This window comes from Kogia breviceps, chromosome 14 (assembly GCF_026419965.1).
Source record: "Kogia breviceps isolate mKogBre1 chromosome 14, mKogBre1 haplotype 1, whole genome shotgun sequence".
Classification (NCBI taxonomy): Eukaryota; Metazoa; Chordata; class Mammalia; order Artiodactyla; family Physeteridae; genus Kogia; species Kogia breviceps.
This window is the reverse complement of record NC_081323.1, coordinates 26,113,383-26,131,176: the sequence shown is the minus strand read 5'-3', so window position 1 is coordinate 26,131,176 and position 17,794 is coordinate 26,113,383. Positions and strand designations below refer to the sequence as shown.

Genomic DNA, 17,794 nt, shown 5'->3' with positions numbered 1-17,794 from the left:
GGGATGACAGAGAGACCTGTGGGGAAGAGCCCACGTCACCGTGTGTGGGCCCTCCTCGAGGAGGGCCTGACACCCCCCCGCCCCGTGTGTGGGCTGTGCTGTGATGACCTCCAATGAGGACATGGTGAAGACTTGGGACAGTGGAGACGCCTGATAGGCATGACCCCGGCCAGAGGTCAGGGCAATGTCAGCAGACAGGTCATGCTGAGGGCAGGGACTCCTGATCCGATGTGGCGACAACAGCACTTTACCTCTGGTCTTCCTCTCAAACCCATCACCGCATCAACAATGAGAAAAACATCAGACAAATCCCGCCGGAGGGACATTCTACAAAACCCCTGACCAGTCCTCCTCAACACCATCTAGGCGTCCAGAACAGGGGCATCTGGAGCCACAGTCCCAGACCAGGGGGCCCAAGGAGATGTGGCAACCAGATGTCTGTGGGGCCTGGATGGGGTCCCGGGACGGGAAGAACTGAGAAGAGGTGAATGAACAACAGTGTCAACACTGGCTTGTTAAGTGTGACAAATGCACTGTCTAATGTAGAGGATAATAACGGGAAACTGGGAGTGGGGTACACAGGAACTCAAACTCTTCTAAAAATGAAGTTTGTTAAATTAAGAAAAGTCTAGGTAGCTGGGCAGCAACAACATCTGCACCTGTCAGGAGAGCTGCCTCCAACTCTGCAAACAGAATGCACAGAACAGCCGTCACCTCGAGGCCAGCCCAGCTCCCCTCCTGTGAGTGCAACACCCAGGGGCTCTGGCAACGGCCAAGGGAGGTGAACTCAAGTTCTGGCCAGAACAGGACAGACTCGCCCTGCACCTGATGTGCCTGGCCCAAAGCTCCTTTCTGCAGACCCAGGGCCTGGCCACCCCCCACCCCGTCCCACCCGCCAGAGCTGAGCCCTCTGCCAGCAAGGCCTCCTCTATGAAACCCAGACACAGAACCAAGCGTGTCACGGAGCTGGCCCTGGCTGTCTGCTCTTCGGGGACGACTATGACTCCTGCTGTCACCCAGTCCCCGGGTACCATTAAATCAGAACCTACTCACGCCACACTTGATCGAGACTCTGGGGGGGCAGTGTGTGATCCCAAAGCCATTTGGCACGGCCACACCTGTGTCCTTGGAAACTCTGGGCCCCCGGGGCGGCCCTGCACCTCTCCTGAGGGACCTGCTGGCCTGGTGGGCTTCTTACTGCCCGCTCTCGGTGGCAGCACTGTCCTCAGGGAGGCCCCCAAATGTCCAGCCCCCGGGCACCACGCCTCTGCCTCGCTTCCTGTCTTGAAGAACCGTCTGGTGTCGTCTCCTTCCCATGTCCAGAAGACATGACAGGTGTCATGAAGGTGCACCCCTGCTGCCTGCTGCACCCTCTCTGAGCTTCTCAACCAACCCAGACAGAACAGAACCACAGCCTAAGGTAACACCACGACGGCAGTGCATCTGCTCCTCCTTCTCCTCCCTCCGGCCAGCGAAGTCCAAGGACTCCCTCACCCACCCCATAGCTCCGACCCGCCTGGCCCGCTTTGTGAGTCTGTGGCACCTTGACCCTACGGGGCCCCCTCCTTCGGGCCATGGGAGTCGTTCCCATTCCCTGAAAGGAGCCTGACAGCAGCCCTGGTCTAGAGGCAACAGGGCCCAGCTTCAAAGGCCTGAAAACCCAAAACCATGCCTGCCCTGTTCTTCAAGACAAGGTGGGGCAGGTGGGGAGGGCGGTTGTGGTCCTCCCCTTAGATCTGCCCACATATGAAAGTACTGCCTTCTAACTGCCGGGCCTGGAACAGCAGAAACCCAGAGGAAGCTGGCACATATGTCCCTGACAAACCACAGGGCGTGTGAGAAGCAGAGCTGACAGCCACCATGGATGCAGGGCCACACTGGTGCTGGCAGCACAGGAAGGTTCCGGAGATACCTTGCAGGTGAAATTAGGAGGATGTGGAGGTTGGTGAAACACAGGAGAAGCAGGAAGAGTCAGGAACAAGTCCCAGGTCTCCCCAGGGTGCCACCTGGGGGACAGGCTGAGTGTGGACATGCTGATTTGTGGAGCTGGGGACACAGCTAAGGCAACAACACAGCCCGGGTGTCTATGGGGCCAGGGTTGGGTCTCAGCATGGCCACGGCTGGCCCCAAGCCTACCCATGCACTGTGCCGCCTCCAGGGTGCAGCTCCAGAAGAGGACCCTAGAGAGCCGGACCCTCACCCAGGGGCAGACCACCCCAGCTGGCCCTGTCTTGGTTCCCTTGTTCCTGCTGCAAAGTGGGAACACTGTGATCCTGCTCTCCCTCCTGCCACCACTAGAAGAGCAGTTGATAACACCAGTCTTTTCTGGCTCCTCTGAAAGCATCGCTTCCCGAGTATGAGGACCTGGGTCATCACCCTACAAAGCACCAACAGCATGACTAAAGCCACTCTCCCCAAAATGAAGATCTTTGACCACTGCCACTATGAAGTGGATTCATCAGGTTCCTGCTATCCTCACCACGCATGTACTAGGACCATATCAGGAGGGTGGGAGAAGGGCAGGCACGATCCCAGGATCCCAGGATGAGCAGGCTGTCTGGAAGGCTGCCTGACTCCGCCCAAGATATCGACATGGGGCCCCACCAGCCTCACTTGGCAGCAACACTGCATCCCACGTCTGCTGAGGACGTTCATTTCCAACGCTGGGACTTCATCACAGATGCCAGTTGGGGTCAGCAGGAGCAGAGGGGACACCCACTTAAGAGAAGGGAGTGATCAAGGCTTCAAGTGAAGCAGCGGCCATAGCGCACACAAGCCAGGCTGGGCAGGCGCCAAGCCACCACCACGGGACCCCAGGTCAGGGGCCTCGGTGCCAGCCAAGATGTGCCCCATGCACCTGCCTGGTGCCTCCTCACCCCATGGGGGCTTCCTGTCCCCACTGCAGGCCACCAACTGGATGACACTTGAAAGACATCCAATCAACAGTGTCCATTATCTGAGGATCTCACCCCAAACAGATATCCTTTTCCCTCAACTTAGAATCAATGAGACGTGAAAGAACAGAGTGTGTCTAACTCTCATGCTGGGGCATCAAGAAAAGGAAAGCCCAATTTCCACTTAAGTGGTCCTCACTCTCCCAGTAAGTTTCCAGCATCACTCTGACAACCTGAAAACTATCATCCATCAGGGAGCCCTGCGTCAAGGTGACCTGAGACATCTTCCAGATCGAGGGGCCTGCCCAGCCTCGCCTGGGGCCACACACATGGCCCACAGCAAGCAGCCTGCAGTTCAGCTGGGAACACAGACGTTCAGCATCAAGAACGCGGTAAATAATCCACTGGTCTCCCCTGACAGGTTTTTTTGTTTGTTTGTTTTACATTTTTCACCTAAAATATCTCATGTGTCATTAAAAAAAATAAATTTATTTATTTTATTTATTTTATCTTTGGCTGTGTTGGGTCTTTGTTGCTGTGGATGGGCTTTCTCTAGTTGCAGTGAGTTGGGGCTACTCTTCATTGCAGTGCGCAGGCTTCTCATTGCAGTGGCTTCTCTTGTTGTGGAGCACAGGCTCTAGGTGCACGTGTTTCAGTAGTTGTGGCTCGTGGGCTCTAGAGTGCAGGCTCAGTAGTTGTGGCGCATGGGCTTAACTGCTCCGCGGCATGTGAGATCTTCCCAGTCCAGGGCTCGAACCCATGTCCCCTGCATTGGCAGGTGGATTCTTAACCACTGCGCCACCAGGGAAGCCCTCATGTGTCATTTCTGAGAAAACAGTTTTATTTTATTTACCTTGAGTGAGCTTAAATTAATTCAAATCACATTTTTAAACACATCCAAGTGGAAGGGAGCAGAACATCTTTTCCACTGAAAAAATACAAGACTATTTTTGGCCATGTGTACTCAGACCAGTTTTCAAAAATCTTCATGACCAACACATTCTAGATGTGACTAGAAATTACTGTTTAAAATTGACAGTGGAGGGGCTTCCCTGGTGGCGTGGTGGTTAAGAATCTGCATGCCAATGCAGGGGATACGGGTTTGAGCCCTGGTCTGGGAAGATTCCACACGCTGCCGAGCAACTAAGCCTGTGTACCACAACTACTGAGCCTGCGCTCTAGAGCACATGAGCACAACTACTGAAGCTTGCACGCCTAGAACTTGTGCTCCGCAACAAGAGAAGCCACTGCAGTAAGAAGCCCATGCACCAAAACAAAGAGTAGCCCACACTCGCCACAACTAAAGAAAGCCTGTGCACAGCAACAAAGACACAACACAGCCAAAAATAAAATAAACAAATTTATTACAAAACAAAACAAAACAAAACTGATAGTGGAGGGACTTCCCTGGTGGCGTGGTGGTTAAGAATCTGCCTGCCGATGCATGGTACACAGGTTTGATCCCTGGTCTGGGAAGATTCCACATGCCGCAGAGCAACTAAGCCCATGCGCCATAACTACTGAGCCTGCGCTCTAGAGCCCCTGAGCCACAACTACAGAGCCCGCATGCCACAACTACTGAAGCCTGTGTACCCTAGAGTCCACGTGCCGCAACTACTGAACCCACGTGCTGCAACTACTGAAGCCCGCATGCCTAAAGCCACTGCAACAGAAGCCCTCGCACTGCAACAAAGAGTAGCCCCTGCTCGCCACCACTAGAGAAGGCCCACAAGCAGCAACGAAGACCCAATGCAGCCAAAAATAAATTTAAAAAAAAGAAAAAAAAACCCAAACTGACAGTGGATACGATTTTCCTGGTTGCTGCGCGAGGTACAGTACGGCCCGAGCCCCATGTTACAGACAGGTGCGTCCTCTGAGCAGGACACTGGAGCCGGGCATCACGCTCCCCCTTTCTGTAACTCCAGCTGTTAAAATGGGGCAAACGTACCCAGAATTCTCCCTCCTCTGACATGCACTAAATCACACGTGCCAAGAAACAGCAGTCTTTTAGACATCACAGACAACGCCAGCCAGAGTCCTCTTGTGCTGTAAACATCCACTGACCAGAGAGACTAGAGGCGGGCAGTGAATGCCTGTGGCCACCGAGGAGTTCAGACAGCCTGAGGTGGCAGCACCTGTGAATCTCAGGTAGGGAGGAGCAGACAGGAATGAAGGACGCTTCCCTCGCCTCACAGCTGCCTGACGGGCACGAGGCACATTCCACCTACCGGGAGCCAGCCCCTATTTCCACCCTCACTGCTTCGGCCTTCAGAAAAGAAAATGCCATAAATCAGATGTAAATATCATTTGTCTAGGAACCCACACAGTTTCTGTATGGAACTGGACACAGGATGCACCACCACAGTACGATGTTGCCACCCACTTGGTGACCCCTGCAAAACCTGGTAACCGACGCCCATCGCTGTTTCTTCTGAGGCATGCAGCCCACGCCACAACACCAGGGCACTGAAGTTTCCCAAAGTATCTGAATAAATTCTGGCTCTGACTACCGGGGTGCTGGCTGGTCAACAGTTCAATATCAACAATAAGGCCCCGGGAGCAAGGAGGGGAGCCAGGGTGACTGAGACTTCTGCCTTCTTTTCCGTAGACTGGATGGGGAGAGGTGCCTTCAGCTCACACACTAAGTGTCACTCACACTTGCTTGGGGACCAGGGCCAGATGACAGGAGCTGGGAGGGGACCACTGATGGCTCACGAGCTGAGTGAGTGACACTGAAGGAGTCTGGCGTCTGGATTAAAACCCATTCATGTCATAGTCCAGGACCTAACCAGTCCCATTGACCTGGGCCAGCAGCCAAGAATGTCAGGCCACCGAATGAAATTTTCCTCCCAGAAAACAAAGGCTCTGGTGGGAACATGGCAGGAGGAGCCCCAGAGGTGCTTAATCTCCTGCTCCTCTACACAGACACCACCCCTCCTCCACTTCCTGCTCATCCACGCAGACACCACCCCCTTGTCTACTTCCTCCATGTCTACACAGACACCCGCCCCGACCCCAGAGTTTTCTCTCAAGGCTTCACCTTCTCTTACAGAGTCCTCTGTGCTTCCTCTGGTAGGTGATTCTTCCCCAGGGCCGGAGCCCAGAACTTGAAGAAGAGCAACACCCGCTCCTCCACTGTCAAACATGGCACAGCACTTCATGGCCCTCAATTTTCCTCCAAGCCTATCCAAGCCACACGTTGCACTGATGCCCTCGGTCCATGTTCCCATGTGACTCTCCCTCCATGGAGCCCAACGTTGCCTCTGACCTGTCCGGCACTGGAGCCTATTCCCCCCAGCAGGGCTGGCCTGAACTGTGACCACGGGCACCAGTTCCTCTCGAACAAGGAAGGAGCAGGTGGGAGCAGGAGCAGAGAAGTAAGCCTCCAAATCAAGCCCCCCCACCAGAGTGCTCCCAGCAGCCTACCCAGAAGCCTCCACCTCCATCTCATGGCCCCCCAGCACAAGAGGCTGGCAATGCTATCTCAGGTGTGGCCATGACACTCCCAACAGAATCGCAATTACACCCAAATATGGGAGCTCCTGGATTTTGGTTGAATGCGACCAGCAGGGTCTACCACAGCCTAATTAAAAGGGTGATATTTTCCAAATTAATGTAAGAAGTAAGCTCACTTGCTTGCTCCTGTTACCAGGAGGCCTCATTGGGCTCTGAGGGGTAACTCCCCTAGAACCCTGAGTTACCACGCGCCTGCATTATAGGTGCCCCGTCCTTCCCGCTTACCAGATCTGCCCCACGTTGACCAGGGACATGTAGAGGACCCAGAGAGCAGCCATGAGAACCATATTGGCACAGCCGGAGACCAGGATGAAAGAGGAGATGCCCAGCCCAAGAAGAGCCAGCGCGTCCAGATTGAAGTCCATGTGAGACCAGTCCAGCAGCCAGAGGACGGTGGGGGCATAGCTCACGGTCTCCCAGCTGACTTGCCCACGGAAGTGCTGCTGCACACTCCTCAGGTACACTCTGCAGGGCAGCAGTCCCCTGTCTCCAATCAGCTGCTTGTTCTGATGGAAGGCCACCAAGAATGCCACAACTGGAAGGAAAAGAAGACAAAAGGAACATGAACAGGAACACAGCCCTCTGTAGATACTTTTCAGATGTGCAGGGCCTCGGCTAGGCAAGAAGATGAGGCAGAGTCTGACCAGTGGTTTGGAATCAAAGTGTGGACTCAAGGGGTCTGAGTATTTCACAAAATCTTGGGGGAGATATTAGAAGATCCAACCTGGAGAAGTCACAATGTATGTGTATATGTACACATAGCTATGTGTGTTGGATCTACTTATACACAATGTATACGTGTATATAAAACAGATACTCATTTATATAAAACATGTGCCTATTACATAAAACTATCGCAGAATGAACTTTGCTTAAAGAAAATTTACAGTAAAACACTCATGTTAGAAAAATAGAAAGGCCTCAAATCTAAACTTCTACTTAAAGAAATCAGAAAAAAGAGTAAATTATATATAAAACAAGCATCAGAAAAGACATTTTTAAAAAGAGGTGAAATCAATGAAATTGAGAACAGGGAAAAAAAATAGAGAAAATCAATAAAACCAAAAGTTGGTTCTTTGATAAAATCAATGTAATTGTTAGAATTCTAGTCAGACTAACCAAGGAAAGGAAAGAAGACACCAATATCAGGGATCAAAAAAGAACACTGCTACAGATCCCACAGGTGTAAAAAGATAATACAGGAATACTATACATCTCTCTAAGATCTTAAGTTTGACAACTTAGATGAAATAGGAGAATTAGTTGAAAGACGCAAACTACCAAAACTCACAAAAGAAGAAATAAAGATAGTACATCACAACCAGCCAACTTCATCTCAGAAATGCAAGGCTGGTTCAACCCTCAAAAAACTATCCATGGGGATGTCCCTGGTGGTCCAATGGCTAAGTCTCTGCGCTCCCAATGCAGGGGGCCTGGGTTCTGTCCCTGGTCGGGGAACTAGATCCCACATGCTGCAACTAAGAGTTCACATGCTGCAACTAAAGATCCTGCATACCGCAACTAAAAGATCCCACATGCCATAACTAAAAGATTCTGCATGCCACAATTAAATTCCCGCACGCGGCAAGGAACATCCCAAGTGCCGCAACTAAGACCCAGGGAGCCAAGTAAATAAATAAATAAATAATTTTAAAAAATCAATGTAATCACCATACTAACAAACTAAATCAGAAAACCATAAGATAGTATCACTAGACCCACAAAAAAGTACATGAAAGAATTCATCCATTCATGGTAAAAAAAAAAAAACAACAAACTTTCAGCAAATTAGGAATAGAAGGGTACTTCATCAGTCTATAAAACACAACTATGAAAAACCTACAGCCAAGATCATACTTAAAGATTAAGGACTGAATACCTTCCCCTGAAGATCTGGAACAAAGCAAGACTATCTCTTCTCTTATCACTCATATTCAACACTGTATAGGAAATCTTAGCTAGTGCAATGAGGCAAGTATAAGAAATAAAGGTATATAAGTTAGAAAGGAAGAAATGAAACTATCTCTATTAATAGACTGCCTATGTAGAAAATCCCAAAGAATTGACAAAATAGAAAGAAAAAAAAAGCCCTCATGGCACTAATAAGTGAGTTTAAGAAGGTCACAGAATACAAGACCAATATACAAAAGTCAATTATATTCCTATATATCAGCAATGAACAACTGTAAGCTGAATGTTTAAATATTATAATAGCCACCAAAAAAAGTGCCTAGATAAAAAACAAAATATATGCAGAATCCGTACATGGGAAACTACAAAACATGATGAGAGAAATCAAAGATCAAAATAAATGGAAAGATTCATTGTGTTCATGAATTGGAAGAAGAGTCAGCATTATTAAGATGTCAGTTCTCTGCAATTTGATCTATAGATTCAATGCAATCTCAATCAAAACATCCAGTAAGCTTTTCCATAGATATTGACAAGCTGATTCTAAAATGTACATGTAAGAGCAAAGGAACTAGGATAGCCAAAATAATTCTGATAACGAACAAAGTTCGAGGACTCATTTTACACAATTTCAAGACTTATTACAAAGCTACAGTAATCAAGACAGTGTGGTATTAGCTAAGGTACAGACACATAAATCAATGGGAGATTAGAGAGCCCAGAAGCAGACCTACACAAAGACAGTCAACTGATTTCTGACAAGGGTGCAAAGACAATTACAGAGAAAGACAGTATTTTCAACAAGCGGTGCTGGAACAACTAGGCGTCATATGCAAAAAAATGAACCTTGACACATAACTCACACTTTGTACAAAAATTTATTCAAAAAGGACCAGAGACCTAAATGTAAAACATAAAAGTATGGAACTTCTAAAATAAAATATAGAAGAAAATCTATGTGACTTGGGTTTAGCAATGAGTTTTTAGATATAACACCCAAAGCATGATCCATGAACGAAAAAACTGATAAATTCTACTTTAACAAATGAAAAACTTTTGCTCTGTAAAAGACATTTTTAAGAGAACGAAAAGACAAGCCATAGACTGGGAAAAATACCTGCAAATCACATATCTGATAAAGGACTTGCATCCAGAATAAAGTACCATTAAAACTCAACAACAAGAAAACAAACAACCCAGTTTTTTAAAGGGCAAAAGATCTGAACAGATACTGAAAGTCATCTGCTTCACACAAAGAAGATACATAGATGGCAGATAAGCACATGAAAAGATGCTTAATATCATTTGTTAGTGGGGAAATGCCAATTAAAACCACAATGCAGGGGCTTCCCTGGTGGTGCTGTGGTTAAGAATCTGCCTGCCAATGCAGGGGACATGGGTTCGTGCCCTGGTCCAGGAAGATACCACATGCCGCAGAGCAACTAGGCCCGGGAGCCACAACTACTGAACCTGCGCTCTAGAGCCCGCAAACCACAACTACTGAAGCCCACGCGCCTAGAGCCCGTGGTGCTCTGCAACAAGAGAAGCCACGGCAATAAGAAGCCTGTGTACCGCAATGAAGAGTAGCCCCCCCTCACCGCAACTAGAGAAAGCCCACGTGCAGCAACAAAGACCCAATGCAGTCAAAAATAAATAAATTAAATAAATTTTTTAAAAAACTTAAAAAAAAAAACAACAATGCAATGCAGTATCACCACACACCTATCATAACAGCCAAAATCCAAAAAACTGAAAATACCAAATGCTCCAGAGGATTCAGAAAAAGAGGAACTCTCATTCATTGCTGGTGGGATGCAAACTGGTACGGTCACTCTGGAGGACAGTTTGGCAGTTTCTTATAAAGTTAAACATAGATTTACCATATGCCCCAGCAATTATACTCTTACGTGTTCACCCAAGTGAACTGAAAACTTACATTTACACAAAAGCTTGTATGCAAATGTTTACAGGAGCTTTGTTCATAATTGCTAAAACTGGAAACAACATAGATGTCCATCAGAGCTTGAAAGGATAAAAACTGTGGTGCGTTCATAAAACGGTATATTCAGAGAGAATATCAACGGAATGTTGATTCACTCAACAGCATGGAAAGACCTCAAGTACATTTTACTAAGTAAAGGAACCCAGACCCAAAGGTTACACACTGTAGGATTCAATTCATCTGACACACTGGAAAAGACAAAAACATGGGGCAGAACACAGACCAGAGCGTGCCAGGGGCTGCGGGGGGAAGCCGATTACATGCACAGGGGAATTTTCAAGAGATGTAACTATTCTGGTACAGTACTAGAGTGATGGATAACTATGCATTTGTCAAAACCCATAATTGTACATCATAAAAAATGAACTGTAATGTATATAAACTATCAAAACAACCTAGCCAGGAGGTCAGGGGATGCCAGGATGGAATGCAGACTGTGACAAATGAATCAAACTCTATCACAAATGTGTAACTCGGCCACACTGAATGCAAGGAAAGAGGGAGGGCTGGCCTAAGAAACTTTGGAAATTGTTCTCAGTAAAAACTAAGGACAAAGACATAAGTAACTATATAGAAACACCAGAGTCTAATTGGGGGTAGACAAACAATTCTAAGACTGCTTTGCATGTGCATTGGGATTAAGCAAATAAACCATGGGGGATGGTGGGGCAAGATTTCTCACTAGTGGAAGAGGTTCCAGATAAGCAAGAGGGAAGGCCAACACACACCCCACGTATTGGATGAGAATTGGAGATGCCAATGAGAATTCATGTTTACCCTAAAATACATTCAAATGGATATGCAGAGAAATGACCATATGTGAGTGAGCACACCCACATATGTAACCTAGCTCTGTTTGCTAAGAGAGTCTGGAAGCAGTGACACCCCAGTAGCAATGGGCACTCTCAGCACAGCACCCAGATCTGGGTTCCTAACACCCCTCTCCAATAAAAGGAACGAGGGCTCCTGGAGAAATGGCTGGTTTTAGGGCTGGGAAATGAGAGGAGCCTGCAGCATCCTGTAGTACCACAAAGTAAGGAAGCTCTCGAAAAATAAAGAATGGAGGCATGTCATAGGGATACGGGAGACAACTGGGAAGAACCACTACTGACCAGAGCCGGACAATTTGATACCACGAGTAACACTGCTGGACCACAACCCACAGTGTAAACAAATATGACAACTGCCAAATAAATTCCTTACAGAGGAGATTCAAATAACATGTGGAGATACCCCCTCGGGTATCTGGAGCATGGACTGGACCCCATGATTGGGTTCCAGAGGACAGAGAACGGGCAGAAAAAGGAGAACTTGACAGAGGAGACACCTGGCAGACACACCCCAACCAGGTGACCCAGGTCAGTATCACCTGTGATGCAAAGGGCACCTCTCCTCTGTGGGATTCTCCCCAAACCCACAACCTGTCCAGTCACGAGAAGACATCAGACAAGCCCAATTTGAGAGACATTCTACCAAACACATGACCAGACATGCTCAAAACTGTCAAGGTCATGAAGAGCCAGGGAAGTCCAGAGACTGCTGCAGACCAGAGGGGACGGAGGGGCCATGACGGCTAATGCAGTGCCGGGACATCGGATGGGAAGGGGTGCTGGTGGAAAACCAATAAGGTCTGGAGTTCGGTTAATTATTTTGTTTTGTTTTGGTTTTAAAGGCAAATGTTTCTTGAATACTACGTGCAGCTCACTGCAACTGCAGGAAGAAAATTGAGACCTGATCCCCCCATGACAGCAGATGTCCAGGATGTCAGGAATAAAGACAGAGCACTGGACACCAGAGGATCAGCAGGGAGGGCTCCCCTGGTCTTCTCCTCACACCCCTCCATCACTGGGCAAAAGCTGCCCAAGTCCACATGCCACCGACTTTCCTGGTAACATGGAGGCCACCCCCACAGTGGTGTCCACCCAGCCCTGGCCGTGTGTGTGCACATCCACACACACGCACCCAGGTGGAGCCTGTCTCTCCCGACTCAGACTACATGGGGACCTAATTAGCAATAGCTGAACAGCTGGACATCCTCCCTCCCCACAACCACAGTCCAATGCCATGAAAGAAAAACGAGATTTGGTCTCACTAGGTAAAAAGTAAATCTACCAACAACACATTAAAAGGATCATACACCCTGATCAAGTGGGATTCATCCCAGGGATGCAAGGATTCTTCAATATATGCAAATCAATCAATGTGATACGCCACATTAACACATCAAAGAATAAAAACCATATGATCATCTCAACAGATGCAGAAAGAACTTTTGACAAAGTTCAATACCCATTTACGATATTTTCAATTTTTAATTTAAAAAAATTTAAAGTTTTAAATTGTGGTAAAATACACAAAGCATAAAACATACAATCTTAACTAAAAAAAAAAAAAAAAAAAAAAAAAAAAAGTAAATCTAAGGCAATCATCATAGGAAACTTCCTACCTTACAGGAAAAAATGAAAATAGAATGGATTTAAATTTCAGAAGAAAAAAACCTATTCATTTTTTCACTCCTGTTATAGAAATGGCTAAATAAAGAAAAAAAATTTCAAAAAACTCATAGGATCTCAAAGCTAAACCAAACAACCAACCTTAGAAAGGCTCAGTCAGCCCCCACCCCACTCTAGGAAAGAGTCAGCCCTCTGCCCAGCTCTAGGAAGGAAGGTGACACCCCCCCCACAGCTCTAGGAGACAGCCCCTGCCCAGCTCTAGGAACGAAGAAGACACACCCTCCCCCCAGCTCTAGGAAGGAAGGAGACAGGGCCCAGGCATGAGACTCTCAGCTGCTCCCTGGTGGGGTAACCCACAGACTGACCTAGGAGAGGTTACCAGGTCACCTAATATGCAGTATCAAGGATGTCTGCAAATATTTTCTTGAAAAAATCAAAAAGAGGGATTCCCTGGTGGCACAGTGGTTGAGAGTCCACCTGCCGATGCAGGGGACACAGGTTCTTGCCCCTGTCTCGGAAGATCCCACATGCCGCGGAGCGGCTAGGCCCATGAGCCATGGCCGCTGAGCCTGAGCGTCTGGAGCCTGTGCTCCGCGCAACAGGAGAGACCACAACAGTGAGAGGCCCGCGTACCGCAAAAAAAAAAAAAAAAAAAATCAAAAAGAAAAAGTTTAGTTTTCTCTCCCCTTCAGATAAAGTGCTATAAAATTAAAACAGAATCATCCGAAATGTCATTCTCCGATGGGTGGTTTTATGGACTGTAGCTAAATTCTGGGCCTTAGAAAAATAACCTCCAGTACTTTTTCTTTAAAGTTTTGTGCTGTAGAGAGCTCAGAAGTAGGGCAGGTTTGTTTCTTAAACAAACTGGAAGCATTTTACAGAGAAGCTTGTGAACCCAAGCAGAGCATTTCATTAGCAATAGAGGGGCCTGGAGGGAAGAACTAACTTCCCATGAGTCTTGGAAGCGCTGAAAGCTCAGAACAGAAAATGAAGCAAGATTCGAGTACTCTTTTGGTTCCATTTTCTTCCTCAAAATTTCCAAAGAACACTTAAGAGTTCAGCAAATGCAGCTGCGTGTGGTTCTGCTGGGCTGCACCAGTGCTGGGCTTGGGCGCTGACTGGCCGCAAGGCTAAGCTACCAGATCCCAGGTGAGACCTCTTGACCATGAGTGAGACAAGCTGCCGCTGTTACAGGGTGCAGTTTAGGTTCACCTCAGATGCTCCAACAGTGATTGGCAGCTGGGAGGAAAGACCTAATAAACTCCACTACAGGTAAGGTAAACAAGGAAAAACACAAGCATGACATTGCACAGCAAATCTGAACGAAAAGGACAGTACCGTAAGCTGGCAAAGCCAGGAATCAGAGTTGGGCTGAAACTAGCTGTGAGATGTTTTTGAAGTAGGATTTTAAAAGATATATTGTCCCGGGGACTCCAAGGTACCATATGAAACTGGGGAGATAAATAATTTTGCTGATCTGTCAAAAAGTCCTCCATTCGCTCCAGCACTCGCAGTTCCTTCTGGAGAGCACCATGGCGGCAGTCAACTACACATGGTTACTCAGACGGTCCTGGCCATCACGGCGGTGGGTCCCATATGAGGGCACAATTCCTGGGGCCTGGGAGGAGCTCACCTTCTTCTCCATCAGATCCTCGTTTAGCTTCAGGCTCCGGTCTGAGCTGGGAGCCTCAGTGCGTTGGTGGTATCCAACGGGGTACATCTGGGACCCACTGGGGTGTCTGGACAGACAGGGGCCTGGAGTCAGCAGACTGGGCAGGGCCAGAGAAGCTCATCCAGAACTAGGGCAGGAGTCCTAAGTCTGAGTGAGCTCACCTGGGCCCTGAGAAGGAACGAGGAAGGGAGCTCACAGAGCCACGCCATCACATGATAAGGACTCAGGCCAGGATGGCAAGGCAGCAGACTCAAAAAGCTCCCAGAGAGGAAAAAAGGTCCCTGTGGTATTGTCATATCATAAGAAATATTTATTTGGTCTTCGTCCAGGTTCCTGGCACAAAGCTCCTAAAACCCCGGGGATTTCCTGAGTGATGAGGTGAGAGGAGCATCTGTTATTCATAACAAGCCCCTTTCAACCTTACCTGGGTTTATACCAATGAGGTGATTCTTGGAGGATGGGGGCTGGTTGCCAGAGGAAATTTCAGCCCCACTCCTGACCTCTGACCTCCCGGGAAGGGGAGGGGCTGGAGACGCCGCTGATCTCCAACAGCCAGGGATTTAATCAGTCCTGCCTGTGTAATGGAGCCTCCACACAAACCCCAGATGGAGGGGTTCAGGGAGGTGCTGGGAGGGTGGCTCCCAGGGAAGGTGTGGGGGCTCTGCACCCCTTCCCACACCTTCCCTGGGCATCTCTCCCATCTGGCTGTTCCTGAGTCATGTCCTTTATGATAAACCAGTAACACAAGCAAAGTGTTCCCCTGAGTTCTGTGAGCCGTTCTGGCAAGTTATGGAACCCGAGGAGGGGGTCGGGGGAACCCCAATTTACATATGGTTGGTCAGAAGCACAGGTGACGGCCTGGACTTCTCATTGGCATCTGCGGGGGGCGGGGTGTGTCTTGTGGGACTGAGCCCTCAGCCTGTGGGGACGCCGGGCAGTTAGGGTCAGAAGGAACTGACTTGCAGGACACTCAGGTGGTGTCTGGACAATTAGACAATTACTCGCTGTGAGAAGAAACCCACATCTGATGTCAGAAGCATGTGAGCAGAAGAAATAAAAGTGTTTACCTTTAGTCACCTGCAAAAGAGCGGGAGTCAGACTGTGTAAAGACCCCTTGACACCACAAAGTTCTGAGGAAAACTGCTCTGAGAGCCACAGACCCAGGCAAGTGGACAATTTCTACGTGTGCAAGGAAGGACACGGAAAGTTCACCTTCTCTGTATCCCTTCTTGGAAAGTTGTTTTGGGATATGCTCCAGTAGAGAGAGAGAATAAACCCCAAAACAAGACACGAGATCTGAGGAATTACAACTACAACTCAGAGAGAACCAGGGGCCTCTCGGGTGGGCAGTCTCTGACCTGAGTGTCACACCCAGGGCCTGGGGTGCCGAGCTGGGGGGGGGGAGGACACAGTTGGAAAAGTATCCTGTGGTGGCACAGAGCAATGATAAAGACTGCAAAACGTCAAGGAAATTTTATGGAGCGGGAGCTGCTCCTAGAAGACAGGGGACAGAGGTATTAAACACCGTCTGTGGCTGCAAGGAGCTCCCAAGGAGTCGCACAGACAGGTAGACTAATGACACTAAGAACTCTGTTAGATGTGCAGAGGGTGAAGGAAGCATAGGCTAGGTGTCTATTATTCAGCCTCGCGGTGGGGTCAGCAGCATGAGGGCAACTGTAACACTCAACATCAAGTGAAAGCTGTGGACAGCCTGTGGCATTGTGGGAAATTCCTGGGACTTAAGGGACTCTGAGGTAGCTCATAGTCCCCAGGAGATATGGAACCCTCCAGAAAGAAATCAATACAGGGCAACTGCCTACTTGCCGGAGCCATCTCAGCCAGGGACCCTCGTCCCTAAAGTTGGTAAACTGGTTCCTTCCTGCGGCTGAAAAACACTGACTCTACCCCAAATAGCGAAAAAAGATGGGGGGTGGGGATGCATTTGCCAAAGCAAATCATTCTGTGCTCAGCACCGGCCTTAAAATATCTTCTTGACCCACTGGTTCAAAACGGTTTTTTTCTGAACCAAACAGAGAATATCTGTGGATATCAAAGGCAGCCCCCGCACACTGGAAAGCCGAGCTGAGTTTTTTAATAAGCTGTGCTCTCTGCGAGCGAAGCCACCGGGGTTTTTCCACTGTCATGGCGCCGGTGTAAGGGTCTGTTAAAGTCTCGCAGGTTAACTTTGTCTTGACTCCATCTTTTGCTAAGTGACAGCTGAAACGTTTAGAATGATTAATCCCGTGGAGAATAAAGCAATACTGGCAAAAAGTATTTTCTATAGTAACTTAGAGCGCACGAGAGTCGTAGCTGAATCCCCCAGCGCCGCATACCAAGCCTCACCGCGCGCCGGGCCCTGGTCCCCACGGCGCCCCGCTCGGTGTGTGATGACAGTTGCTGCGCAAAGCGCGGCGTTTCCACCCCCTTGGAACGCATGTTCTGCAGACTCAGAAATGACGCCGGGACGGCCGATGCCCGCGGCGTGCAATCTCGGCCGGCCCGCCGGTACCAGCGCCCTCTGGAACCCTCTAGAAGGGGGACTGCCACTGGCCCCAGGCCATCTCAGCCGGCGGCTGTGCCCCATCCCCACTGGCCCCCGCACTGCCACGTTTGTCTGAGAAGCCCAGTTTGGCTTCAGGCACCGCTGCTCGGCTCAAGGCGTTTGCACCCCTCCAGGCGTGGGGATTGGGGTGGTGGGGTGTGCACTCCGCGCGCGCGCTGAGTGGGGGCGTCCGGGTGTCCAGCGGTGTTCTGGGGGGCGGCCTGGGGCGAGGGGAGGGAGAGAGGGAGGCTGGGGCAGACCGCGCGGTTCTCCACCTGGTCAAACCTGGCTCGCACAGAACCCCACAGGTGAGGCCGCACCTGCTGCTCAGGCCTCAAAGCTGCGGAGCCGCGGGGAGGGCGGCGGGGCCGCAGCTCGTGGGACCTGCAGGCGGCAAAGCGGAGTCACCGCCTCACGAGCTCCTGGTCAGCGCGGGGTCGGCGTAGGGGCCCCCCGGACCTGCAGGACGGAGGGGTGCGCAGGGCCGAGGCTCGGCCGCGAACCCGCTTGGGGGTGGGCCTGAGGGTGAGGGGCAGGGCGCGAGCGGAGGGGCCACACTGGGGCGCCTGGCCCCGCGGACTCACAGTAAACGAAAGCGAGGGCCTTCAGGAGCACGATCCTGGTCAGCCAGAAGGTGCCCGCGCGGAGGCGGGCTGGGTAGCCCGCGGGGTCGCGCCCCGACCCTGGCGGAGATTCTGGGGCCGGGCCCGCGGCCCCGGCCTTCCGCCTCCTCAAGGGCTCCTCCGGCGCCGCCATCGCCAGACCGTCGGAACGCATGCGCGAGGAGCGCCGCGCGCTGAAATG

General features: G+C 49.8%; 1 protein-coding gene across 6 annotated transcripts in view; it reads right to left on the bottom strand.

Moving 5' to 3' along the window:
- The window catches only part of LMF1 (lipase maturation factor 1), a 98,304-nt gene extending 80,510 nt beyond the window's left edge, over positions 1-17,794 (bottom strand). For 3 of the 6 annotated variants that reach the window (XM_067012639.1, XM_067012637.1, XM_067012638.1), the window contains exons 1-2: positions 17,575-17,767; positions 6,636-6,945 (exon numbers count right to left, since the gene is read on the bottom strand). In XM_067012639.1, the coding sequence (XP_066868740.1) occupies positions 6,636-6,945; positions 17,575-17,767 (503 nt within the window). Of the gene's footprint in view, positions 1-6,635; positions 6,946-17,574 lie in introns of all 6 variants that reach the window. The other 3 variants (XM_067012640.1, XM_059038485.2, XM_059038486.2) reach the window with 2 other exon arrangements.